Source organism: Elgaria multicarinata, chromosome 5 (genome assembly GCF_023053635.1).
Source record: "Elgaria multicarinata webbii isolate HBS135686 ecotype San Diego chromosome 5, rElgMul1.1.pri, whole genome shotgun sequence".
NCBI classification, from domain to species: domain Eukaryota; kingdom Metazoa; phylum Chordata; class Lepidosauria; order Squamata; family Anguidae; genus Elgaria; species Elgaria multicarinata.
Genome location: NC_086175.1, coordinates 46,496,782 through 46,524,213, shown reverse-complemented (window position 1 = coordinate 46,524,213; position 27,432 = coordinate 46,496,782). Strand labels below are relative to the sequence as shown.

At 40.2% G+C, this 27,432-nt stretch overlaps 1 protein-coding gene across 3 annotated transcripts in view; it reads left to right on the top strand.

Moving 5' to 3' along the window:
• Positions 1-19,158, top strand: part of UBE3A (ubiquitin protein ligase E3A) — a 44,385-nt gene extending 25,227 nt beyond the window's left edge. For 2 of the 3 annotated variants that reach the window (XM_063126289.1, XM_063126288.1), the window contains 9 exons: positions 1,085-1,395; positions 2,815-4,067; positions 10,650-10,794; positions 11,641-11,846; positions 13,098-13,262; positions 15,469-15,624; positions 15,716-15,789; positions 17,957-18,100; positions 18,430-19,158. In XM_063126289.1, coding sequence (XP_062982359.1) covers positions 1,085-1,395; positions 2,815-4,067; positions 10,650-10,794; positions 11,641-11,846; positions 13,098-13,262; positions 15,469-15,624; positions 15,716-15,789; positions 17,957-18,100; positions 18,430-18,550 — 2,575 coding nt within the window. In that variant the 3' untranslated portion in view covers positions 18,551-19,158. The remainder of the gene's footprint in view (positions 1-1,084; positions 1,396-2,814; positions 4,068-10,649; positions 10,795-11,640; positions 11,847-13,097; positions 13,263-15,468; positions 15,625-15,715; positions 15,790-17,956; positions 18,101-18,429) is intronic. The other variant, XM_063126290.1, reaches the window with a different exon arrangement.
• The last annotated feature ends 8,274 nt before the right edge of the window (positions 19,159-27,432 follow it).

Sequence of the window (27,432 nt, the reverse complement as noted above, 5' to 3'; positions counted from 1 at the left end):
CCAAACCACTGATAATTGCATGGTTTCTCCACTTTTGTGCAGTTATTTCCCCATTTTAAAAGGTTTCAATTGCCTCTGCTAAGGCTTAGTTACTGGCAGTAGGAGCTGTAAGCTGCAACATGCTGGTTTTTACTTTTTATTTATTTATTTTTGTATTGTTGACCCTGCGGCCTTCAGCCCCACTCACCATTGGAATGTTGCCCCTGAGAGCTTCCCCGAAATTTAGTTTGGCCCTCAGGCCAGAAGCGGTTCCCCACCTCCATTTTAAACCATTTCATTTTATAGTCCTATAACCATGCTAGAATTTCATATACTTATTGTGCAGCTCGGTGTTATTTTTTCAGTCCAGAGCTACTGTTCTACAGGTGGAAGGGCTCATTCTGTTCATGGAAGTGAGTAAGATGCAACAGAGGCTTTCCACTTCTCTACAGGTGAAAGAAAGGAAAGTGGTTTTTACCAAAATCACTTCCCTTTCTGCTCTTCCCTTCCTCGAGAGCAGATTTTGGAGGGCATAGGGAACAGTGTGGAGTAGAGGGAATCAGCAAAGATTGCCTCTTCTCCCCTCTCCATTCCGCCCACAGGGATGTCCAGTTCATGGTGATGTGCTCTGTTCAACTCTGGATCTGACCCAGTGTATCCAAAAAGAACAGGACTTAAGATTCAGCATAAGAGTTTAGTATGCCTAAAAACTGAATGACTTAGGTTTGTACTAAACTACTACAAGTATTGGGTGTGACCCTTTCCTAGTTATGTACTTTAAATTCCATTACTTAAAATCTTCACTATTTAAATGAATTTGGGCAAACTCTTGCTCAAGAGCTGTAATGTTGATTTCTTAGATATTATACATATAAAAACTGGAAGACGAGTTTACACATTCACAAACTGGATTGTGCATCAGATTTTTATTTATTTATTTAAGAGGTGCATCTTGTATTTCAGGATCTCTTGATGTGTAATATCTCTTAAATTGAGAGAGATTACTTCAGAGCCTCACTAATCTGTGCTTTGCTGATCATTTGAATGAGCTTGTATATGAAAGCCATACTAATCCTTGTGCTTACTGTTTGAATGTTTGGTACAGGAAGCGAGCAGCTGCAAAGCATCTAATAGAACGCTACTACCATCAGTTAACTGAGGGCTGTGGAAATGAAGCCTGCACGAATGAATTTTGTGCTTCCTGTCCAACTTTTCTCCGTATGGATAATAATGCAGCAGCCATTAAAGCCCTCGAGCTTTATAAGATTAATGCAAAACTCTGTGATCCTCATCCCTCCAAGAAAGGAACAAGCTCAGCTTATTTAGAAAACAATTCCAAAGGTGCCCACAACAACTCGTGCACTGACAGAAAAATGAACAAGAAGGAAATACATGGCCCAAGAGATGACTTTAAAGGTAAGGCGTTACAGGCGTTTCAGCAATAGTGCAAATTTGTTTAGAAATTTTTAGAGTTCTGTCTGCCTTTATCTTACAACAGAGCAACTGCGATAGTAATTAATTTGCCATCTTGCACACCCGTTACAATGTTCGGAAGCTGGATATTAGAAATCATGGCTATATTTCAAGGAGTAACACTTGACAGGTAGTGCAGGGGAAAAAATCAAGGCCTTATGTGACAGGTTAGGCTTAGATACTTGCTCCTTGTTCAAAATTGGTAATCTGAATTCTGGCAGAAGACTGCAAAACAGCAGGCTTAGTTGCATGACCTTGTCTTCATGTTAAATGGTTTTTTCTCCTGTGACAGCTGGAATACTGCCGGCATCATCACAGTTCACTTTTTAAGGTACCTTGTAAAGCCTTTAAATTAGAACTGCTTGCTAAGCCATAGAAAATTCTTTTAGCATGCTCACAGGTTACCTAGCATAGCCCCTACCTGCATCTGAGTATAATTCCATTTCCTAATAGAATTGCTCATTATTTTAAACTTTGGCCGGCCATATCTCTGTTTAGGAAAAGCTACATCAAGCCCCTGTCTAGACTAGAACTACAAATGGAAGGAGTTAACTCTTCAGCACCACCATTACCATCACTCAATTTTCCCACCCCTATCTTGACTTGACATTTGCCCTGATTTTAATTATTTAAATTAGGCCAAATAGGGTGGGAAGGATCTATTATTATTATTATTTTTTGGTGGGGGGAGGTAGGAAAATGACACAGGAGAAAAGTTCTCCCCCATACTGTGGCTCCAATCAGGATTGGGTCCTGCACAGCTGCTTTTTGTAAACAAAAAGATGTGGTACCACTAAGCACTTTTTTTTAAAAAAAATTGTGCTTAAGGTCACATCTAGTTTGACCCTAAGATGATACCTGTAGCTGCCACGGTATTCCACTGTGTTTTTTCCAGGTAAAAAAACATAGATGCTCTGGCTGCTTTGTCTACAGTGAGAGAGATGCATATTACCCAGCGTGATCTTGAAGTGCCCCAGTTTTACCCAGCAAGACAGTCATAAAGCCCCTCTGGCTTATTGTGATTGCTGCCTTTGTGGTCTCTCTCTCTCTCCCCCTCTCATTCCCTTTTGTGTCTGCAATAACTTTCTGTATTTGGAAGAGAAAGGGAGACAGAACCCAGACTGACAGCAGCAATAGCATGTTGCTATGTTTCTCTAGCTAGGGAGGCGAAGTGTAGGCTCTGACTGCTTCTGTTTGCTGCTGCAGAGCTCTTGAATCCATGTCTCTGGTTTTGATCGTGGTGAAGTGCAAAAGCTGTATGCCAGCTGAAGATGGTAAATAATGGTTCATTTTTGCCTTCTTCGTAGAAGTATTTTATCTAAAATCAAAAAGTTTTTTCTGGTTTTGTTTTTAACTTTCTAGATGTGACTTTCTTGACGGAAGAAAAGGTGTATGAAATTCTTGAACTATGTAGAGAAAAAGAGGACTATTCTCCTTTAATCCGTGTCATTGGGAGAATATTTTCTAGTGCCGAAGCATTGGTACAGAGTTTTCGAAAAGCCAAGCAGCATACTAAGGAAGAACTGAAGTCTCTTCAAGGAAAGGATGAAGATAAGGATGAAGATGAAAAAGAAAAGGCTGCATGTTCTTCTGCCATGGAAGAAGATTTGGTTGCGCCATCATCATCATCTTCAAGAATGGGTGATAACGCACAGGGGGATAACAACCTACAAAAGTTAGGCCCAGATGAAGTGTCTGTAGACATTGATGCAGTCAGACGGGTCTACAATAGATTACTTTCTAATGAAAAAATAGAAACTGCCTTTTTAAATGCACTTGTGTACTTGTCACCCAATGTGGAATGTGACTTGACTTACCATAATGTATACTCTCGAGATCCTAACTATCTCAATTTGTTTATTATTGTTATGGAAAATGGTAACCTTCATAGTCCTGAGTACCTGGAAATGGCACTGCCGTTGTTTTGCAAAGCAATGAGTAAGCTGCCCCTCGCAGCTCAAGCAAAACTGGTCAGATTGTGGTCAAAGTACAGTGCAGACCAGATTCGACGAATGATGGAAACATTTCAGCAGCTTATAACCTACAAAGTCATAAGCAATGAATTCAACAGCCGTAACTTAGTGAATGACGATGATGCCATTGTTGCTGCTTCAAAGTGCTTAAAAATGGTTTACTATGCAAATGTAGTAGGAGGAGATGTGGACACAGATCACAATGAAGAGGAGGATGAAGAGCCTATCCCAGAATCCAGTGAGCTAACTCTGCAAGAACTGCTGGGTGAGGAAAGAAGAAATAAAAAAGGGCCTCGGGTAGACCCGCTGGAAACTGAACTTGGTGTAAAAACTATAGATTGCCGAAAACCACTTATCCCCTTTGAAGAGTTTATCAATGAACCACTGAATGATGTTCTAGAAATGGACAAAGATTATACATTCTTCAAGGTAGAAACAGAAAACAAATTCTCCTTTATGACGTGCCCTTTTATATTAAATGCTGTTACCAAGAACCTGGGATTGTATTATGACAACAGAATCCGTATGTACAGTGAACGTCGTATTACTGTACTCTACAGTTTAGTTCAAGGACAGCAATTAAATCCATATTTGCGACTCAAAGTGAGACGTGATCACATCATAGATGACGCACTTGTCCGGGTAAGTGGCATAACAGTGTTAAAAACTGCTTGATTGTCCATTGCTGAAAACAGAATAGCTGGAAGCCAGTATATTACTACATTGTCACTTAGTTCTCCTAGGTTTATTCGAGATGATATGTATCTGAAAGAATTATTGTAAGTACTAACTGAGGTTATTGCCACTTTGGGACTCTCTACGCTAATAGGTGAATACTTCGCCTTGTACATCAATGAGTTTCTACTGTATATGGTTTCTGTAATTATTCTTTTGAAAACCTCTTTCAATCCTACATAAAACATTTGCATATGGCTTTTCTTTGCTATAATCAGAGCAGTTCATTTAAGAATTTTAATCTATACATAAATGTTTCTATAATATTTTGACCTTGTACGCTTAGGCTTTTGTCCAAAGATTCATTGATTATAAGTAAGCCCTCTCTACAACTTCTCATTAAAGCCATTTTTTGTTACCCCACACACATGGGACTGATTGTTAATTGTTCATTCCCAAAGACCGTTTCAGCCATGACTTCCATACACTTATAGAGGGGAAAGTGTGCCCCATTCCACTCTAAAACTCAAAATCTTTAATTGCAAAAGTTTTCCCTCTCCTCTTGAGTACTGGGGCTTGACCTGCCCCTCAAGAAACCATGTAAAAGCTCCCAATCATGTTTAACATGGCTTGAACGTCAAATAGCTGATGTGCATGATATCAGGAGCTGCTTCAGACTGTAGTAAGAGAACCTGAAGCTGTCAGTGCATAGTTTTTGAGTAAACTCAGCTTGACATCTGAGAAATGCATGCAGTACTGAACTTTTGATATCTGTTGAATTCCAAAGCTCAGTGACTTGTTTTTCAAGAACTTTCAAATATTCTGGAGTTCAGTTTGAGGAACAGAAAACTTGGTTCATTGTGTCATGTTGTTTTATCGTTTAATCAGCAGGTTCCACACATTCTGTCAGTGAAAATGTGTAGTGCCATATAGCGGAAGGAGCCATAAAACTCATCTGCTTAGGTCTGTGTTTCACTTAGGTTAAAGAGCCTTTCACAAAAATTCCAGTAATGATACTAGTGTCATACGTGTATGCACAATGTACAGTTGCATCTGTATTGTGTTCTAATTATATTCATTTGACCTTTATTTAATTGAAAGCTCTTCACTGCCTTAGTCTTGTTAATTTGATTACATTTGATAGTCTAAGGGTGCAGAATGGATTGCAGACTCTGGTCTTGTCAGTAAAATCCTAACTGAGAAGTTGAGGAAGTCTGCTCCTTAGAGGTAAAGAGAGGAAAACTTTATTTATTTATTTATTTATTTATTTATTTATTTATTGCATTTCGCCCAATAGCCGGAGCTCTCTGGGCGGTTCACAAAAATTAAAAACATTCAAAGTATAAAAACAACAGTATAAAAAACCATAATATAAAATACAATATAAAAGCTTAACCAGATAAAAACAGCAGCAATGCAAAATTACAAATTTAAAACACCAGTTAAAATTTATTTATAGACTGTTAAAGTGCTGGGAGAATAAAATGGTCTTCACTTGGCGTCTAAAGGCATATAATGTAGGTGCCAAGCGAACCTCCTTAGGGAGCTCATTCCACAGCCAGGGTGCCACAGCAGAGAAGGCCCTCCTCCAAATGGTAACTTTCCACATGTGTTATGAGTAAGTTACATCTATCTTTGCAGTTACCCGGAAGTGTAGATTTTTAATTTATTGGGTGTGCCATTTCATTGGAAGTGAGCCCTCTCTCAGTTTCATATTTCCTATGATTGAGCTAGTTTGGACCTCCTTTAGTGTTTGAAATATTGGTAGGAGATGCTACATGATGATTCTGTCAGTAGTGGTTGAAAGAATAGCCTTTGCCATGACTTGCCATGATTCATGGATCATTTTCCCCAACTTTGGGATCTTTTGTAGCTGAATCAGAAAACCGTATAACTGAAACACAGCTGATTCAATTCTTGCAAACACAACATTTCAGCTGATATGTTTTCAAACTCTTATGACAGAGTTTACATTACTTGTGTAAATAAAATTGACCAGTGTATTCTATAAAATCTAGTTTAAGACTGTTTTGTTGAAAGTGTTAGTTTGACTGCACTCTATTCTATAGTACACTAGAAGATGTCTGACATACTGTTCTCAATATGTAATTGCTCAGCAATGAAGTTGGACATATGCTATCAGAAATTCTATTCCTTTTTCTGAAAATAAATGTTTACTCTGTCTTAGTTACTAGCTGCCTTTTGTTAGGTTTTCCTTTTATATGTAACACATTTGCAAAGTCAGTGAGTACTGCAGTTTAATTGTCAAGTATGTATTTTGTGTACCTTACTGTATCAAATATATATCCTTAAAGAATTACCTTTCCAAATTATGCAACTGCTTTATTGCTCTGAATGCTGACAAAAATATTATTGTGGTCTGGCTCAATAGTCAGACTCAATCTCATTTGTTTTTGCAAATTTGGTTTCACATATGATAAAAGTATATCCAGCTCTGTTGAATTCTACAACCTTGTAACTTCATCGAGAAGTAGCCTTTCTCTAAATTTTAGAGATTGAATAGGTCAGTAAAATAAAATATGTTTTTTGTGGGGGAGGGTTAGATGTTCATTTATAACAGAAGTGGACAACTTATGGTCCTCCAGATGTTTTAGCATACAGTCTCGATCAGCCTTAGCCAGCATAGCCAATGGTGAGGGATTGTGGGACTTGTGCACCAAAATATATGGAGAGCCACAAGTTGTCCACCTCTGACTTAAAGCATTTCAATTATATTGTCCATCTGAAAAAATTCCCTAACTGCATGATTTGCACACCATAAAACCTTCATATAAGTCTTGCTTCAGTAAAAATGACTAAAGCAAATCTAGTATTTATCACCTCTTCGTATTTAATTGCCTTTATCATATTCTTAGTCTTTGTTTTAATAATTATGTTCCTGATAGCTGATTTAAATGAGACCTTCCGTAATATAATATTGTCCCATTTTTGCTTATGTCTTAATTTTGTCCCATTTTGCTTATGTCTTAAGTTTTCTTCCTGCGGGAACCAAGAAAGTTAGTATTGTTCTTTGTAGCCTCTGTGGAGTCTCATATATGGAATCTGCACTTGCACAGAACATATTGTTTCTTTGTGTGGATAATCTTGGTACCTTGAAAGTCTTCACTCCTGGCACAAGATTTACATTCTATGGACTTCTTTTTACTACAGATGGCCTGTTGTCTTGCAACGTAGCTCCAGTTCTTGAGTATAGTGCCACCATACAGTCAACCAAAGTCATGCTTTTTGTGCCTGGCATATCTTAGTTTTTGGTCATCCTTTTGTGCCTGGCATATCTTAGGGTTCTGTAGGCTACACAGGCATTTAGCACTGCAGTTGTTACTTCTGTTGACATCCAATTACTTTGATATTTTGCTTGGCCCTAGACCTTAGCACTTACAGTATTGTGACTTAGTACCCATCCCTTGGCCCTTTCTCTGGCACCAGCTTTTAACGTTTGGCTGTACTATCTTGGTACCTTCATAATTTCTGGATGTACACCACTGATAGTGCACATGGGCTTTTTTCTTCCTACTGCAGTCATTACACCGATGCTGGTGACTTCCTTTTCATCCTCCATTGTTTTCATCCAGAACTTTGCTTATGATTTTCGTACACCTGGCATGTCTGCTCTGTTGGTGCTTTAAATCCTTCCAGTTTGTCTTTGACTTGTTGAGAAGAATAGCATGAGCGTGGGGGGGGGGGGGGCGGGGGCATCAGGACAGTTTCAGATGCTCCATGATATCTACCTTGGAACTATTCACCATGATGCCATTAGCTTTTATGTTCTTAGGCAGATGATTGTACACATTTTGATCCTGTTTCCACTTTACTATTTTGGGAGGGTTGATTGTATCTTTCTTCTCTTGAGCGTTTCTTTTTGTGTTTCACTTTCAAATGAATTCCATCAGCAAACCTCCACCTGGGTTGTCGTTTTTTTAGACAGCTATTTGCCTTCATCAGTGTCTGTCTGCCTGACTACGTGCTTTTTTGGGCAGGTAAATGCAGTACTGCTCTTAATTCAACAGAACTTGCAACCTGTTGACTATCTGAGAATACACCAATCTGTTGAAGCACTTACATGGCTCATATATTAGCATCATTACTGTTAGAGCTGAGGGACATGTCCCTGTCAATTCCCACAGACTGTACTGCTGTAATTTATTAGCTTGCTAGTCAATTTGCATCAGTTGTCAAGGAGACATGTGGAGTATGGCATACATATTTCCCTGAGTAGATGCACCTGCCTAGCTGTCTTACTGGTGCCTACTGGAGATCAATTTGAACATTGCGACTGTAGAAGATGTGTTCTTTCATCTTGATATTGTGTATGTGTGTGTCTCCTTACCATGGAGATGGGAGGAGCCTTATGCTCATTCATTGTGAGCGATTCTACTACTTGTATAAATGCTGCCATGGAATGACTGGCTGCTTTCTCAGCCTCAGTGCTTCACTGCTGTCATCTAAACCATTGTTCATAAATAGTGTGCTCTCTTATTTCGTCTTGAATGCACTCTCTGGAATGTTAACTATGACACACACAGTCACACACACGTGCACACACACTTATTTTTTGTAGCATTTTTATGTACAAGCTTTCAGAGTCTGCTAAATTCCATTTCCATGGACTCTACACTGCCACCCACCTTTCTGTGCATGTGCAGTTTGCAGCCTCTTTCCATCAAGCTACAGACCAGCTGTAGTGATTGCTTCCTTATACACATCTCACAAATTTGCGGACCTCCTTCTGTCCATTATGGCTTATTCAATGCAGGTTCTTGCCAGATCCTCAGTTCCAGGATGTTGGTCAAGGCAGAAATTTCCCAATTCATACATGTAACAATGGGCGGGTTTGCATGATCACAAAAGGAAAATAAACCACAGTGAGTTATTTTCCCTTGTGGTGCATGCCAATTGTGAATCACCTAATGAACATAATTACGCTCACTGGACACAGGTTGTCATGATGTCTGAATCCAGCAAGTGTGGCTGACTGGGGTAGTTTACAAACCACCCTGAAACCATAGAACAAGCCATAGGTTTCAAGGTGGTTTGTAAACCAACGTATCCTCACTGGGTCCAGATGTTATCACAACCTGTTCCCAGCAAGGGAAATTAAGCCAATTTGGTGGATCAGAACTGGCATGGGCAGGGAGAGAAAATAACCCACAGTGGCTTACTTTCCTTCCGTGATCATGTGAACCCCATCAATGTCTTTATGCTGAGCTAGGCACACCTTGTGCTGCAGTGCAGCTAACAAACCAGCAAACTCCCTGATATACACATGCATTCAAGAGTTCTAATGGGTTTTAAGTAGTTATTCACCTAGGCCATGGCTTGTGATGATCTGTTAGTTCTGGGTTCTATCCAATGTTCTCTTTAGAATTGAACTGAATGCAACTTAAGTTAGTCATGACTAACTTAACCCATTCATTTCAAAGGAACTACAGTAAATAGGACTAACATTACATACAACCCTCTGTGCCTATCTTCCAACCCTACTAAACTTGCTGCAAAAGATGACCTCCATGTTCCTATGGGTTATTTTTATGTTGAAGCATAAGTTTAAAAATTGTTCTGTGCCATGAACTGCTTCAGAGAGTGAGGAGGAGGAGCTCAGAGAAGCCTGTAGGGGTGGTGCAAGGCCTGGGACACTGCTTCAGGTAGGTTAGAAATAGTTTGGGATGGCTGCAGCCTCTCGACATCTGAGCTCAAAGTGAAAATTCTGGAAGTAGCAGTTAGAGGGAAATCCGCTTGGTTCCCACCTTTTGGATCAGTATCTGGAGCACCTTGTGAAACCTCCTTCCTATCCTTTCTCCACCCCACAGAGTCTTCACCCATCCACCAGAATCTCCAGGAAAGTTTAACAGTGCTGACATTTGTTGATTTATTTAAAACATTTGTATCCCGCCCTATATCACTAGGATCTCAGGGCAGCGTACAGAAAAGAATCATACAATATAAAACAAATATACACAGCTAAAAACAAATTAAACCATTAATCAAGTTAAAACCAGTATATAATTTAAAAGCAGTAAAAACAATTAAAACAATGTACAAGTCAGGTGAATTTAACCATTAAAGGCTTTGTTAAAAAGTCATGTTTGTACTTGAGACCAGAATAAAGTCAGTCTTGGCGCCAGTCAGGCCTCCAAGGCGAGGGCATTCCACAGTCAGGGTGCCACAACAGAGAAGGCCCTCTCCCATGTCCTACATGCCTCTGCCCATCTATTTTGTCTCCTCTTTTCTCAGTTAAAAGTGGCTCACCTTGTCTATGCCGTTACTGTGAACCTCATTATGTCCCCTGCTGTTCTTTCAGAGTATAACTATTTCTGTGACAAGTATTATTCATTTTTATTGTGCCCCTTGAATCAGTTTTGAAAGTGACTTTTTTTTTCTGAATCTCACCATTCTTAATATGATCATTTAAAGATATTAGTAATGTAAAGTGTTGGCTTTCAGTTTTGTTAAGCTCTTTATAGATAAGTGTATAATGGTTTATAAAATAGATACACTAAATAATTTTGTATTTTGTTTTTCATCCAATAGTTAGAAATGATTGCCATGGAAAATCCAGCAGATTTGAAAAAGCAGTTGTATGTGGAATTTGAAGGAGAACAAGGGGTTGATGAAGGAGGAGTTTCCAAAGAATTTTTTCAGCTAGTTGTAGAGGAAATCTTCAACCCAGATATTGGTATGTAATTAACTTTCTGTACAAACGGTTTGCATGTCTGTCTGTTTGAGAGTTCTGTCCTCTAATATAATCCTGGGAGAAGCAGGCTTCGTTAGTTCCAAACCTTGTATTTGATAAGATCACTAACAAGCAAGACTGAAACTATAATTTGTATACCTAAGGAAAGTTTCCCTAAATCTGTCAATTCAGTCGTATTTTTTTCTTCTTTGTTTATTTGTTTTACTCCCAGTTTTGTGATCCCCATCCATCAACACAACCTTATGATAGCTCAGCAAAATCACATGCTAACACCACATCCAGGACTCTACACCACTTTACCATGCAAGCCATGATTATGTTTGAATGCTCCGCTCCGTCAGAAATGCCTTTCACATAGAAAGCTAGCTCTAGAGTAGTCGTCTTTCTGAAGTGCACGCTTAGTTTTTGACATGGAATATTCAGGCGCACAGTTTCCCTTCACGCTCCCTTCCCTCCCTAGCGCTTTCTGAAGTGGTTGAAAAGTTCCAGGAGACTTATACTATGTGACTCTTCTGAATGTAGGGTGCCTTTAAGATGCATGCAAAAGCCCTATGTTATTGTTGCTAGGATTCTCAACTCTTAGAAGCAGAGCCTTTGCGTTTGAAGCAATCTTGATTTAAAGGTGAATTTGTGGGGAGATGGTAGTGGTATGAATTGGGGGGTTGTATGAAATGCAGATGAAGCTATTGAATATGCTAAGCTTTTCTATGAATGACACTATGACTAAAGGACAAATGGATTTCTAAAGCGGAGCTTTGATAATTAGAAAATGTCTTGCTATTTTGTAGTTTTCATTTTGTCAGTAATCATTTAAAATCATTTTTATAGGAATGTTCACTTACGATGAGTCTACAAAATTGTTTTGGTTTAACCCATCCTCCTTTGAAACTGAGGGACAGTTTACGCTGATTGGAATTGTACTGGGTCTTGCCATTTACAATAACTGTATTCTGGATGTCCATTTTCCAATGGTTGTCTACAGGAAACTAATGGGCAAAAAAGGAACTTTTCGTGATCTAGCAGACTCTCACCCTGTAAGTTCAATACTAACTTTTTCAATTTTCATACAGTTGGGAAGCCTTGCTTCAGTTTTCATTTGATTTTAGCGGTTGACATTTTAGCACTTCCTTGATGCTCAGCGTACATTATCTCAGTAATCCTGGCAACAGCCCTGTAAAAGTAGGACTTGTATTCTAGCCTCAATTTCATCATGAGGACTGAGGCTGCAAGACAGTGGCTTGCCTAGTGGTTCGTGGCTGAGGCAAGCTTTGAACTGGTGATCTCACGCCTCTGGCTGTTTGCCTCCTTACCTGCACCGACTCTAAGTCCTATGAGAATTAACTTAATGTAAATTTTAAAAATATCAGTATTGAGCAACGCTTGTACTCACCTAGCAAATAAACACCAGAACGCACTGTCCAGCACTGAAGGAGATCGCCCCACGCTATAGGGTTACTTGTTGAGGGCCCTGAAGCCTTAACACCAGTACTGTGTCAGTATTGGAGAAGGATGTGTGGAAGGCGAGAGGTAGGCTCACATCTGTTTGTGTCTTTACAAACACATTTGAGTCAGGCTCAAATGTTTAAATGAATAGGTGGTGTTAAGCTATACTTAGAGAGCTGAGCTTTATGGGAGAAGATCACAAAGGTTTCAGAGCTAACTTCCTTGAAAATTGCAATGCAGTTGTGAAAAAAGAAATGTCAGTGATATTTTCAGTGAAATTTTACTAAAAGAAAGCCTGCACCTGTTCAGATGTTTCATATCTGCTTCTACTGACGAGCTTTGCCACAAAAAGTCTGTTTAACTTGAACATTTATTTAGACAATCAGGGCTTGAAATAAATGTTGTGAGTGTAGTTGTGTAGAACAGTCTCCCAATGGGTGTGAATTTTTAAAAGCTGTAGGAGTTTGTGAAATGGGTATGGGGTATTTTTTTAAAATTCCCCCTGCAGGACTTTTTCAGTCAAAATTGCCTCCCTCAGATTTCATTCCTACTTACCGGTGGGGGGGGGGGAGGGGAATAAGCGTCTTTTCCCTATATGTGGAAAAGCAGCTTATGATTTCCAAAAACAACCTTGAAGAAAGGATTAAAGCACTCCCCACCCCGCACCGCTGCTGTGATCAAATTCACAGCCTCCTATAGCTCTGACTGTTCCTGGAGGAGTGTGCGTGTAGGATAGAGAGAGAGAACATCTAGTTTGGCCCTTAGTGTTCACACATACTGTGTAATTATCCGCTTTGTCGCTGGGTTTTTAAAGCTTGTGAAATTTCTCTCTTTCATTTTAGGTTCTCTATCAAAGCTTAAGAGACTTGTTGCAGTATGAGGGAAGTGTGGAAGATGATATGATGATAACCTTCCAAATATCTCATACCGATCTCTTTGGTAATCCAATGATGCACGATTTAAAGGAAAACGGAGATAAAATCCCTATTACAAATGAAAACAGAAAGGTAATTTGATAGGGCATGCCTCCAGTTGTGCAGTGATTGCATGTGCAGTATTCTAGAACTGCAGAGACCGAATATTGATTATCAGTTCTGCAGCCTGCATGCATTATGGAAATTTGGCACATACAATAATTTGTATTGTGTTGCATAACATATTCAGCTAAACTGGTGAGACATGAGCTATTTGGGGCACTCATTGCAGACCACTTGAAATCCTATTCATTCATGACAATGACAAGTATTACCCGCATATTTCCAAATATATCTTCATAATGATAGAAAAAATTGCATCAGATGATTGTTGTTACTGACAGGAAACTGAATTTTCTAGTTTTTCTGCACTACTTAGGAAGAATGGCATATGTGTAATCCTGAGTGTCGAGTGTGTAAGGGGAAAGAGCCTGGGAACAAGCACAAGCACAACATGGCTAATGATTCTGAGATACATTCTATTGGTTTGGTTAGATTTTGAAGTATTTTCAATCCTGTAGAGCAGTGGTTCTCAACCTTCCTAATGCCGCAACCCCTTAATACAGTTCCTCATGTTGTGGTGACCCCCAACCATAAAATTATTTTCGTTGCTACTTCATATTTAAGTACTCTCACATTTAAGCCTTCACAAGACACCTCCCTCAGACTCCACAAATTAAGCCAGATGCAATGACAGCAGGTCTGTGTATTTAAATGCTTAACTGCCCCAGTCATGTGGGGGATCTACACTATTTCTTTTAATTTAAAGCACTTTGAAAACGTTTTGAAAACTGTATATGCAGTGTGTCCTGCAGCATATTTCACTGCACCTGTATTACCTTGGCACTTTTCTCACAGTTAAGCACACATCAGTATCAAAACTTGGCTGAAAAGAAAAACACTTGAGATTTCAAGACTACACACACACACACACACACACACCTCATTGCAAGGCAAGAGTTTATTTTATTGCTTGCATATGGACAACGGGAAGGGAAATAGGTGCACCCTAGAATGAGGAACCTACACAAAAACCTGAAGTTCTATCTGATATCCTTAGTTTTAAGAAATGCAGTTATGAATTCTTCTCTCTATCACAGATTCCTAACAAAATAGATAAAAGAAATTCTATAATTCCACTTAATAAAATGTCTGCCTTAAAAAAAATTGTTGTTGTTTAAATCTACAGCGCCTAAGAAATTATAGGTGTTTTAAAGTTAATGAATGACTAATAACATGTTACATTATGCTAGAATCCCCCAAATTCATGAAAATAATTTTTGAACACTGCAGTCATAACCCATTTATTCAGTGGAACCTACTCCTTAATAAGTGCATGAAGGATTGCAGCCAGGAGATTATGGGAAACATTAAGATAAATTTCATGATCAGCAGTCAAGATCACCAGGCGGCGCCTTCGCTGCTAACCCTAACCCGCGCAGCGCGTTCCTGCCCAGCGCCCACGTCTTCCCGGGCGGCGTGGTGGACGCGGCCGACTTTTCGCCCGACTGGCTGCGGCTGCTGCTGGACCGGCCGCGCTGCGGGCTCAGCCCCGTGTGGGCGGGTGGGCTGCGGGCGCCGAGAGACCTTCCAGGAAGAGAGGGGCGCCGTGGCCGCGTGAGGGGAAAGGGAATGGATCCAGCCGGGACGCCCTATTTATGAGGAAAGGGACGGAGACACACACACACACACACACGCGCGAGCTTGCTATAGGGTGTGCGCACGTTCTCCGCTCACAACAAGAGCGGCGTGTGGGCTAGCGCGAGGAGAAGAGAGAGAGCGCCAGGCGCATCCCGCCCGCTCACTTTCCTGGCAGGTTTCTTTCCCGCCGCCGGCGGTGTCGTGGGCGAACTCTGAGGGAGGATGGAGGAGCGGCGTCTCGGTTCTTAAGACCATCGGAAATATGCGTTTTCCAATGGTCTTAGGCGACCCCTGTGAAATGGTCGTTGGACCCCCAAAGGGGTCGCGACCCATAGGTTGAGAACCGCTGCTGTAGAGGTAGATGATAAATGCAAATTACTATTTTTTTGTGTTTAGTAAACTATTTCATTTTGTGGAATGAGTGGAGTTAATCTAATATAAAGTTCTGCACTTAGTACATCTACTTATAAAACAGAAAAGGACAGAATCATTTTTGGGGTGCAGGGTTTCCCATGGTATTGTTGTAGTTGCTCACTGAAACAATGGTTCATACTTGAACACTAAGGAAGCTTGGTATTGTTTGCTTTTCATTGAACAGGAATTTGTCAATCTATATTCTGACTACATTCTCAACAAATCAGTGGAGAAGCAGTTCAAAGCCTTTCGAAGAGGATTCCATATGGTAACCAACGAGTCTCCTCTAAAATATTTATTTAGACCTGAGGAGATTGAATTGCTTATTTGCGGAAGTAGGGTAAGGCAGCACCAATGTGCAGAAGACAAGAAATTGCTCTTGCTGCTTGATCGTGAAGTGTAAGGTGTGATGCAATGTCTTCTATTTACAGAATCTAGATTTTCAAGCCCTAGAAGAAACTACAGAATATGATGGCGGCTATACCAGAGATTCTCTTATTATTAGGTATGGGATCTAAGTTGTTCTATGGGTAGATGTTGAAAATTGTGCACCTCAGAACAAGTGGTGTGAATAGCCAAATAGGATGCAGATATGACAGTCTTAAAAAGAGAGTGAGACCTAGTTTGCATGATCAAGCAAACCATGGTTAACAAACCATGGGTTCTTTGTGAGCACACAGGTTTGTTGTTCAGCAAACTTTGGATTGTTTAACCCCTAAACAACCCAGAATCTCTGGGTTTGGATGCAGCTCCTATAACTCAAGAACTGGGCATTCCTGAGTTGTTTAGGAAAATGGAAAGATAAGCGCTTGGGAACCAGCCTGTTGGCTTGCTGCTGCATAGCCTCAACTAACTGTAGGTTAAACAACCCATGGTTCATCGTTACTTGCAAACCAGGTCAGAGAGAGAGAATTTAAAGGTTTCAAACTTAAAGTAGACCTGTTGAAACCAGTGGGAGAGTTAGTCATGACAAGATCTGGATTTAACCCTATGTATCTTGTTCTTTTATCCACCCCATATTTAAAACAGAAATTCTGATAAAAGTCCTATAAATGCTAGCTCCCCTGATAATGCTGTTTGATACCCCCTTGCTCCCTCAAACTTCTGAGAGGTTCTGGACATCTGTTACAGTCCAATAATAACAAATGTTCAAACGCAAGTTCTACTTTGTTCAGCATGACTTGATTCCAAATAACAGTGCACAGGATTAAAGCTTCCAAGTAAATGACCTTGCTTAGTACTTTTTCATACGTTCATGCCTTATCTATGAACAGATATAATTGTGTAGCACAAAAGGTGTGTGAGCCGCATTATGCCTTTTGGTCACATAAGTACCAATTTGTTGCAAGTCCATATGTTTTAATTGTGACCGTGACCAACATTGTGTTTCTCACTGTTGCTGATGGTCAGCCCAAGGCTGTGTGCATGCAGTTGCCTGTTCCTGGATGGAGCTTTGTAGGCATTGAAAACTGCTCAGTTCCTCTTCCAGCTAGGAATGTACATGCAGAAAATAATGTTTTGGTACAATTTCCTTGCATTTGCTACTTCTGAGGTGAAGGACAAAGAAGCATAACTTGGATGAAGTTATCTATAGGCACTATGGGATTTATTTATTTATTTATTTATTTATTTATTTATTTATTACATTTATATACCACCCCCCAGCCGAAGCTCTCTGGGCGGTTTACAACAATTAAAAATGGTAAACATTAAAAGTATACAAAACTTAAAAACCATCAAAAACATAAAAAACAGTATAAAAACAACAGTATCCATTTAAAAACAACAATTCTGGGGTCCATTAAAATCAAACTTAACGTTATTAAATGCTGTTAAAATGCCTGGGAGAAGAGAAAAGTCTTGACCTGGCGCCGAAAAGATAACAATGTTGGCACCAGGTGAGCCTCATCGGGGAGATCATTCCACAGTCGGCGGGCAACCACTGAGAAGGCCCTCTCCCTTGTTGCCATCCTCCGAGCTTCCCTCGGAGTAGGCACTCAGAGGAGGACCTTAGATGTTGAGCGCAGTGTACGGGTAGGTTCATGTCGGGAGAGGCGTTCCATCAGGTATTGTGGTCCCAAGCCATGTAGGGCTTTATAGGTCAAAACCAGCACCTTGAATTGGGCTCGGAAACATATAGGCAGCCAATGCAAGCGGGCCAGAATCGGTGTTATATGCTCAAATCTCCCTGTTCCAGCTATCAATCTGGCCGCCGCATTTTGCACAAGCTGCAGTTTCCGGACCGTCTTCAAAGGCTGCCCCATGTAGAGGGCATTGCAGTAATCTAATTTGGAAGTTACCGAAGTATGGACAACTGAAGCTAGGTTATCCCTGTCCAGATAGGGGCGTAGCTGTGCCACCAACCAAAGTTGGTAGAAAGCACTCCGTGCCACCGAGGCCACCTGTGCCTCAAGTGACAAAGATGGTTCTAGGAGAACCCCCAAGCTACGAACCTGCTCCTTCAGGGGGAGTGCAACCCCATCCAGAACCGGTTGAACACCCCCCATCCGATCAGAGGAACCACCCACCAGCAGCATCTCAGTCTTGTCTGGATTGAGCTTCAGTTTATTAGCCCTCATCCAGTCCATTGTCGCAAGGATGTCCCTTGCACCAGTACTCTCGATTGTTCTTGCTCTGCACAGCTTTTATATGTTTGATTTTCTCATCAACAGGGAATTTTGGGAAATAGTCCATTCATTTACAGATGAGCAAAAAAGACTGTTCCTTCAGTTTACAACAGGCACAGACAGAGCACCAGTAGGAGGACTTGGAAAACTAAAGATGATTATAGCCAAAAATGGTCCAGATACAGAAAGGTAACCTTCTTTGTTGTTGTTGTTGTTGTTGTTTTTAAAATAAACAATCATAAATAAGTTGGAATTGTCGTTAAGCAAATATGTTTTCAGATTCTTTCTGAAATAGGTTTCTCCCCTGCCCCTCACTCCAAATAATGTTGCTATTTTGATGGAATAGTCCATTGAATGATGAAAAGTAAAATGCAAAGTAAAGTTTACATTTTGCTTCAAGGTGCTGATCTGAAAACTTATGTCACAGCAGGGTACTTCTCAAGGTCAATTGCAGTTTGTGCGTTTTGGTCTGATCTCCTGGGACTTAATTCTCTTCTCCTCTGTCTTTGTTCCCCTAGGTTACCTACATCTCACACATGCTTTAATGTCCTCTTGCTTCCGGAGTACTCCAGCAAAGAAAAACTTAAGGAGCGTTTGTTGAAGGCCATCACATATGCCAAAGGATTTGGCATGCTGTAATGAAATAAATAAAATAACAAAAGGGATAAAGAGATTGGTGGTGATGGTGTCCCTGTCCAAACGTAAATAAAAAGAAATAAACCCCCACAAAAGGCCATAAGATATAGTGAGCTACAGTAGTCACCCGTGTTTGTGCCTCCCTTCTTCACTTGGGGACATTGGGCTGGAACAGCAGATTTCAGCTGCTTCTATGAACAAATTATTTTCTTTTAGCGTGAAAGTGTTACATATTCTTTCACTTGTATGTACAGAGAGGTTTTCCTGAATATTTATTTTAAAGGGTTAAATCACTTTTGCTTGTGTTTATTACTGCTTGAAGTTGAGCCTTTTTTGAGTATTTACAAGAAAACAAAACTGTACTCTCCCAAGGAAAATATTGCCATCATTTGTAGATTGTGTAACCTTTAAGTCTGTGCTACGTTTTTTGTCCCAGTTAACAAATCAAAATCAGGAAATGTACTTTTTTTTTTGAACAGTTTTGCTTTTGAAACTTGAAGTCTTGGAAAACAAAATGGTATGATGCAATGACTGCTGTTCTAGCCCCCAAAGAAATTTGTGGAAAATCTTTCGAATCAATAAAGATGGAAGGGAGAACTTGGAATGTTAAACTGCAGCCTTGAGAACTTTACTTTAGTCACAGCACAACAATTAAAAAAGAATCTCATTTCACTATATATGTTGTCTTTCACATGTCTTGTCTTGTAGCATACTGTGTTTTTAATTAGCAAGGTTTCTAGCTGTATGAAAGCATAAACATAGTTTGGGATTTTTCTTTTTTTTTAAAAAAAAAAAAAAAAGTTTACTGGGAAAAGTGCATTTTCTGCCAAACAGCATTTCGGAAAAGGTAAAATGTGTTGTGGGAGAAATCAGAACGTTGGGTCTATAAACAAAAGAATGTGAAGTGCACTTAAAATGAAATTTTATTTGCCTATTATGTTGACATTTTAAATAGACAATCCAGTCTTCCCTGCAAGTTATTTTAATGAAATATTCTTTTATCAAGGCATACGATCAGTGCTGCAGCAAAGGGATGCCTTTTTCCCCTCCACATCCAGCAGTAGGAGGGAAATAAACATTTAAAGGACAAGTGTGCTTTGTAATGCTCCCAGCTATTCATTGTATGTGTAGAAAGCAAATCAAAAGTCACTTCTGTCTTTTACATAACATACCATAGGTTTGGAATGTAAATCTGTATCGCACATCAGGGGATCGCTCACCCTTTTTACTGATTGTCCCTGCACACTGGTGATTGCTGCTGTTATAATATAAAATAAAGGGACTGTACATTTTTAACCAACACAACGTAATTGGCATACCTCTTCTTACGGCAAGAGACAACTGATGTGCAGAACTGAGCTTGTGCCTTGGTGATTGCTATGCCTGACTACTACACAGCAAATCAGCTTGATTTGTGCAAAATTGGTATTAATTCAAAAGGCAAAATTTTGAAATCATTGGAGGGAGAAAATATGTCTTTCAGGATTACTTTATTAAATTCTTTTTAGTAATAGAAACAGGCAACTGTTATGTAACTATAATGCTAAATAAAACAGTGATGTTTTCCACCATGTTCCAGTGACAAAGAAGAAAAGTGATTTTCTTAGCTTGATGTTAATCCCTGGATATCATTGGAATTTCTTAGTGAGGAACTTTGATTTATGATGACATTAGTATAAAGCCTTGCTTAACAATTCAACTGAAACTGCACAACAATTTTTACCATTCAACAAAGAGTCTTGTAGCATCTTAAGGACTAACAAATTTATTCTGGCAGAAGCTTCATGGATACTGTCCGCATCGTCAAATGCTTGAAGTGTTAACTTCATATTGGCAGATTTATATTCACATGCTGGGGGGGGGGCTGCAGGAAGTTGTGGAGAGAGAGATGGAACCTGAGCTGTCAAGAGAAAATTAAAATGCAAAAAAATAGACCATTTACCATTCAAAAATTTCTTGGAAGTTAGTCGGATTTATACTGTTACAGCAAATGAGAGCAGAAAAATGCGTGAGTATTTAATCTCTAATTATTTGAAAATTATTTTGAGTCATGCACCATTTTAAAACAAGGAGTCTGAAGAAATAAATCTAAATGGCTGGAATGCCTTACTAGTAATGTCCATATAGTGTAATTCCTTTATTAGGCCAACTCAAAGGTCACAAAAAATGTGCAAGTACATTTTTTGTCATCAAGCAAATGTTACAAAAAGCAGATGGGGTGGGGGAATAGGCAGGAGGCTGACTAAATGTTGTAGTCAGGATGTCTGCATGGTCAGAGTTTTAAGATGATATGGAAGAGCAGGGGTTGCAGACAATGAAATTGAAATCTGCCAAACTGCATTTTGTAACATGTTGCCTGATTAAGAGATCTGGAGATCTCAAAAGCTTGCACATTTTTTGTGACCTTTCAGTTGGCCCAATAACGTTACTACTGTATGGATTTTTAAAAAAAATCTTATGGCCATCATGGCTTCTTTTGTTATGTTTTGTTTGCTAGTAAAGACATATCTTAATGGTTAAATGTGCTTTTCTGTTGTAGAAGTAGTGAATGATTCTAACAAGGCACTGTAAAGCACATTGTATTGATCTATTTCCTCTAAACAGTGCCCAATGCCAGTTTTCTTAGAAGTGCCACTGTGTTCATTGTGACTTACTCCCTACTAAGTGTGCTTAAGATTGCAGCCACAAAGTCATCTTTTTCATTCATTGGTTTTAAGTTCTTATGCCAGGCCTTTTTCCAGTACCATAAATCCGTAAACAACAACAACCCTGTTGGGAGGGAGGACACAAGGCAACATTTTGTTGCAGATTCCACTTGTCCATCACTAAGCGTGGTCCACCTATCCTATTGACCTTCACTTCTAGCTTTGCACTGTCAAAGAATAAAATACTTTTGCATTAGTTGCATGTTGATGAGGAATCCTATTTGATGGACTACGTTTAATCTCGGGCTGTGTACAGTAAATATATTAACAGAATAAAAACACAGGTTATTTTATTTTACAAACGAAGCATCTCAAACCTGCAGTATACTAAAACAGCCATTACGGGAATTCTAAGCATGGTTACATAAAATCCATTCTTGGGTCAGATAGATGGTTTCTGGTCTCTACTGTTATGCTTTTGGCTACATAGTGTTACTTGGGGAGGTTTATAGGTCAGTGTTGGAGTGCATGCTCCACATGTCGAAAGGCCCAGGCTCAGTCCCTAGGATCTCCAGTAATGGGATTGGGGAATAATTTTGCTTGACACTTTAATCTGCTACCACTGAGATAATGAGCTAGATGGACTACTGTTCATACTTGGTCATGTGAAACACTTAAAATGGATCAGAAAGAGATTCCCCTGTTTGTGCAGCATATACCCTTTTTTATATATAGAAAGTTGATGTGGAATCTAAAACTGGGTGTTATTCTGTCTCAGTATAAGAATCGAAGAATATCCTTTTGGCTGGCCAGCTCCATCAATTCCCCTTTCTATGGTAACACAAAGGATTTAGACATTTACTCCTATACCAGGACCTATTCAGAGGAAAATGTTTAACAGAAAGACATTTCTAACTGGAGATGGCCCAGGAAAGAGCCATTCCCATTTTTAGCACGTTTTTCTAGCGTAAGCTACCATTCGGTTGAAAAATTCAATTCCAAGAAAGTTATTGAGGGAACTAGAGTCCCCAGCCACTGCAGCTGATCCAAAAGTGACTACTCCAAATGGCAGCAACTCCAGGAAGAGGAGGAGGTGGCCCAAATCCTACCAGCACCTTTGCAGTGAGAGGTGACATGCATTATAAACTTGGGCTGCATGCTCCCTCCTTCACAGGACTGATCTAGACATAAATACCAAACTCGGTTACCCTGCCATGTCCTATAATGTTGACCTGAAGCCACCAGAATGCATTGGGAGACATTAAGCAAAGCAGCTTAGTGGGAGGGTGTGTGTGAAAAGGAAATGGGAGAGGAATAAGTCACAGTAGTCCTGTGGATAAGGGGAAGTGGAAAAATTTCTGTACATCAGGTGGACTGAGCCAAAGTGCCTCACCTTAGAAGAGTTCTCTCTATCCTAGTATATTTAACCTGTCGCTCTGACTCTTAACTGCCTTGATTCCTATTAGGGGATTTGATGGTTATTGTTTGAAATATTCAGCTATATGTATATCAAGTTGCTTGTATGTCCCCAAACACAACAAAAACAAGTTCTATAATTGCATTAAATTATGCTAAATTAGCAGATCTGCATACACATGAAGTCTGAATTTTTTTTACACCAATAGGTACATTGGGTTTGACATTTGTCTCCCCTTGCTGAACTGCCAAAGAAGGAATGGAAGAAATGGAGGAAATAGCCAAATGGGTGTTTAATATATTCCTAATTTAATTGTATTATGAATAATGTCCAATTCCTAGAACTTCCTTTTGAATTAGGATCTCATGTTTTAAACAACTCCTGCCAGCACATCTATTTCTTTGAAATAATGAGAGCTAAATACTGTAGTGAGTGGGGGTGGGGATGAAAGGTAATCTTGAGTACGTGGTCAATCTGCATTAGATGTAAGTCTGAACACCTCCAGAGCTCCTTTGACTATGTGACGAGTTTAAGTCACATACAACTCACGTAAAGCCATGGCTAGAATCAGGTGAGTTGATATACCAGCATTCTCGTAATTCCTGAAAAATAATTGATGTCGAGTGATATACAACAAATGACTAAAACAGGAAGCTGAAAGCCACCAGAAGTGTTTTGCAGAAAAGATGGTCAGTGCATGTTTGTAGAAGGGTTTGTATTAAGACGGTTGGAATATATTGCAAGAGGACTCACCTAAAAACGAGAATGCCAATATAGCATTTAAGAAGCATCTCTAAAGCCTGGCAAAGCTGCTTCCAGAAATACATTAACAAATCGAGTATCTTAGAGCTTAGATCAACAGTTGTGGGGTTGGCATCTCTTCTCATTTGGAAAACTTGCCATTTGAGTCAGGACCATCATGTAGTGAGTTGCCCTGCCCCTGTTTCTGGCAGTCTCCAGGGTAGGGAGAAGAGGAAATTCACCACAGTGAAACATGCCACAGTGATGCCAGTTCCTGTAGTGAGTGTTAACATTCAGCCCGGTTCTTAGTCAGAGCTGCTTCCAGACCTCGCTTTTGTCACACCTTTGCTTTGCCAGATTCAGAGAATTTGGGAGGGGGGAGCAGACAGCTTCTCATAACCCATGTTTTTCCGCCCCTCCTGTCTTTTTATTTTATTTATTTATTACGTTTTTGATATAGATTGCCCAATAACAGGCTCTCCAGGCAGTGCACAACTAAAACCATAAAATAGAATTAAGTATACAATAAATTTAAAACATTAAAAGTTTAAGAATGAAATATAAAATCAGATAAATTACAGTCCAGGAAAAGCCTTGTGTGAAAAGCATCTAAAAGATGTTGCATTTTCTGCCTCCCGAACCACACAAAGGAGGTTTTCCCAGAGGGTGGGTGCCGCTTCAGAGAAGGCCCACCATCAAGGTTCTCCATAGCGACATTCCATTCATTTCGGAAGGGCCAGAAGAACCTCCTCTGATGATTGTAACTGTCATCTGGGTGTATATCAGGGAAGGCGGTCTGCTAGCTATGCTGGTCCCAAGTTGTTTAGGTCTTTATAGGATAAGAACATAACCTTGTATATGGCTCGCCAGCTAATTGGCAGCCAGTGCAGTTTTTTTAACACATGCTTTATATCAGCATAGGTAGGTGTCCCTGGGAGCACCCTAGCTGCTGCATTCTGCGCTAGCTGCAGCTTCCGAACAACACACATGAGTGCATTAACACAGCACACGTTAACGGTAGTCTAATCATGAGGTTACCAGTGCATGAGTGACTTTGGCTAGGCTACCACAAATCCATTAAAGGAAAAAAGGACAGAATAGCTGCACTGTGCCTTCTAATTAGTAACACTACGAGTCCTCCGTCTGGAAACACCCTAAGAAACAAAACTCTCCAAACCTTAGTTTGTGATCAGTTGATAAGGGTTGTTGTTTGGCCAGTTTCTTTCTATAAGGTTCTCTTTGGTAAGTACCTCGTTATAATATTCCCATATCAGAATCTCTAAAGAATTGTCATTTCCCATAAAATTCCGGTCCAGTTTCTTTATCGTAATGCTTCGGTGATTGGTTTCTGGACCTACTGGATTCCATTTGCTCTGCTCCTGTTCAGTATTACAAAGGAAATCATGGTTTGCCTGACATTTCCTCCCTAACTTTTCCAGCAGTCGCTCAGAATAATAATCCTGTGAAGGACAGCCTTGTTCCTGTTTTAAAGCTGTGACCTTCTGGATAAAGAGTTTAACTTTCTTATTTAAAAGGTTGTGATTGTTTACAGCTGTGTGGTTGTCCATGCTGTGGTATATTCCTGATGGTGTGTTGTCCAAGCCCAAGAACAGATGCCTTGAGTTAGGTCTCCATTTGTGTCTTCTTTTGCTCTGACTACTCTTACATTTTTGCTCCAAATGGCCTTCTTCAGGGAACAAAGACACACTAGGTTCTGTAGCCTGAGGAGCTGGATCCTGTGGCTGGGAAAGGATGTTCACAAAGAGCTCTTGATAGCTAGAATTCACCTTAGACAGCCTGTCACTTTTCTGGTGATTGGTAGTGTAAGGTCTTCTGTGTGTGAAAACGCTGCCAGGTTCACAAAAGGCTGTCTGTTCTTCAGAAATTGGAACCCTTTTGGCATCTGAGGTAGACCTCTTCCCAGCCCCTGTTTGCGGATTTATTTCTTCTGCGGCTCTGAGGGGTTTCTGTTGGCCCTTAATCTGTGCTTCCTTACCTTGCAAGTCTTTGTAAGTGGGATTCTTGGCAATGGAGACTGGTGCCAGATGGGTCTGGATTTGACACGGAGCCGAAATAGCTCTGGAGGCCTCTGCATTCCGTAATATAACCCTCACAGCCTTCTCGCTACCGTCAGTCACAACAGTGTGCAGACTTGGAAAGAGGCTCCGGGAAAGCCGTTTCACGAGTTCTTGATTGCCACGCAGCTTGGCGTGAGCCATTTCTGATCTCCTGAGCTTCATGGTGAATCTGTTGTACAAGATCCTTTGATCCAGAGTGAGGGAGTTTTCTGCCTGTTTCTTCATGGACTCCAGGATTCTAAGCTGCTTGTTTAACAGGATCTCCTCTTTCGCATTGCCAAAGTAAGCCAGCTGGGATCTCCCTCTGTCTTTGAATTTAGGTCTTTCGCCCATCATGAAAGAGCAGGTTGGAATCTTACATCTGAAGCCAAACAAGTGCTTAGATATTCTCCTCTTGCTGTTCTTTCTCCTTTTTACGTATAGTGGATCATATTTAGCTTTCAGCAGAATCCCTAGCTGCAATGAGCAAGATGTCTTTGAGTTTACTCCAGGGGCATTTGTCAATCTCAAGAAGCCTTGAAATGCTACACCAACCGTCAGGTTTGTTGGTGAGATCAAATTCCTCATCTGCGTTGTTAAGGAAGCAAAAATGAAAGCCTTTTATTCAAAGGTGAGAATAACCTTGGATGTTGGCTTTATTAGTTTGGTTCTTGCCATGAATGGCTGTCCTAAGCTGTGTAAATATATTTTGCAGGGGAATGCTGCAGTTTCTATAAACACTAGATTTCTAAAGAAGCAAATTACTCAGAGGAGGAAAGTCAAATGACTTGTGAATTAGAACCATGTTATTGAACTTAGCTGATGTTAGCACAGGGCATATAATACTGTATACACAAGTTTAAGCAGCCGTGGTGCTTTTCCTCTGTCTTGTTTGCCACACTATATGGTGGTGCTATGATGTAGATTAGCCTTCCCCCATCTGGTGCTCTCCACATGTTTTGATCTTCAACTCATCATCCGCCCCAGCCAGCACAGCCAGTGTTCAGGAATGCTGGGGAAGCCTGATGTAGATCTAGGCCAGGGGTGAGAGAACCATGACCCTTCCAGTGTTTTCTGACTGCAGCTCCCATCCAGCAGGTAAGCTAAAGAGCGGAGTTTGAATGTGGCCGCCTTCCAAGCCATCTCCCATGGTACAGTGTCATTGTACTTAAAGGCATTTTGACGGCCCACAAAGAACAATCGCATTGCTGTGCTGCCACAAGCCATGCCAATGTTTACTATGAGCAATAGTTACGGCTCCTCGGTGCATTTTTCTGATTTATAACTGCATGTTGGTTTCCGTAGGTATTATTTGGATTTCTAACAAAACCAGAAAAACTGGCCCATGTAGCCTTAATATGAGAGCCTGTGGAAGCCAACCTATTCTGCACTGATGTACCACAAAGACGGTTACTGAGTGACTAGGCGAGCAAATGAAACATTGCTGTGGAATCTAATCTTGGTTTTTATTGGAGAAAGGCGAGTTTATTGCAAGTTGCCATTTAACATCAGTGCTCTATGTGGCTCTTATATTACCATTTTAGTATCTTAAGTGGAAATTGTAATGTCAGAAAGATTTACTGATGTGTGTACTCCCAGGTCAGGCACAGATATGACAGCCTGTACACATGAGTGCAGTTACAAGGCAGGAGAGAGGGATTCCTCTTAAAGAAATACTTCAGAAAAAGTCATGATAATGCTCTCAAAAGTAATTGATCCTGCCTATGTGTGGTGTTTTCCACCACACATGGAAGCAATTGTGCGTTAAAAAAAACCCAAAATGAAAGCCTGTTTTCCACCTTGCTTCCAGCATACAACAACAAAATATGCTCAGTTTGTACATGCATCAATGATACATAGTTTCCCACCACCCTGCTTAAGAGCATAAGAATTGTCCCTCCAGATAAGACCAAAGCCCAGTCTCATCTAGCATCCTGCGTATTTATTTAGTACATTTCTGATCTGCCCAATAACTGATGTTCTCTTGGCAGATTCCAACCAGTAAGGAAACTTAGATACCACTTT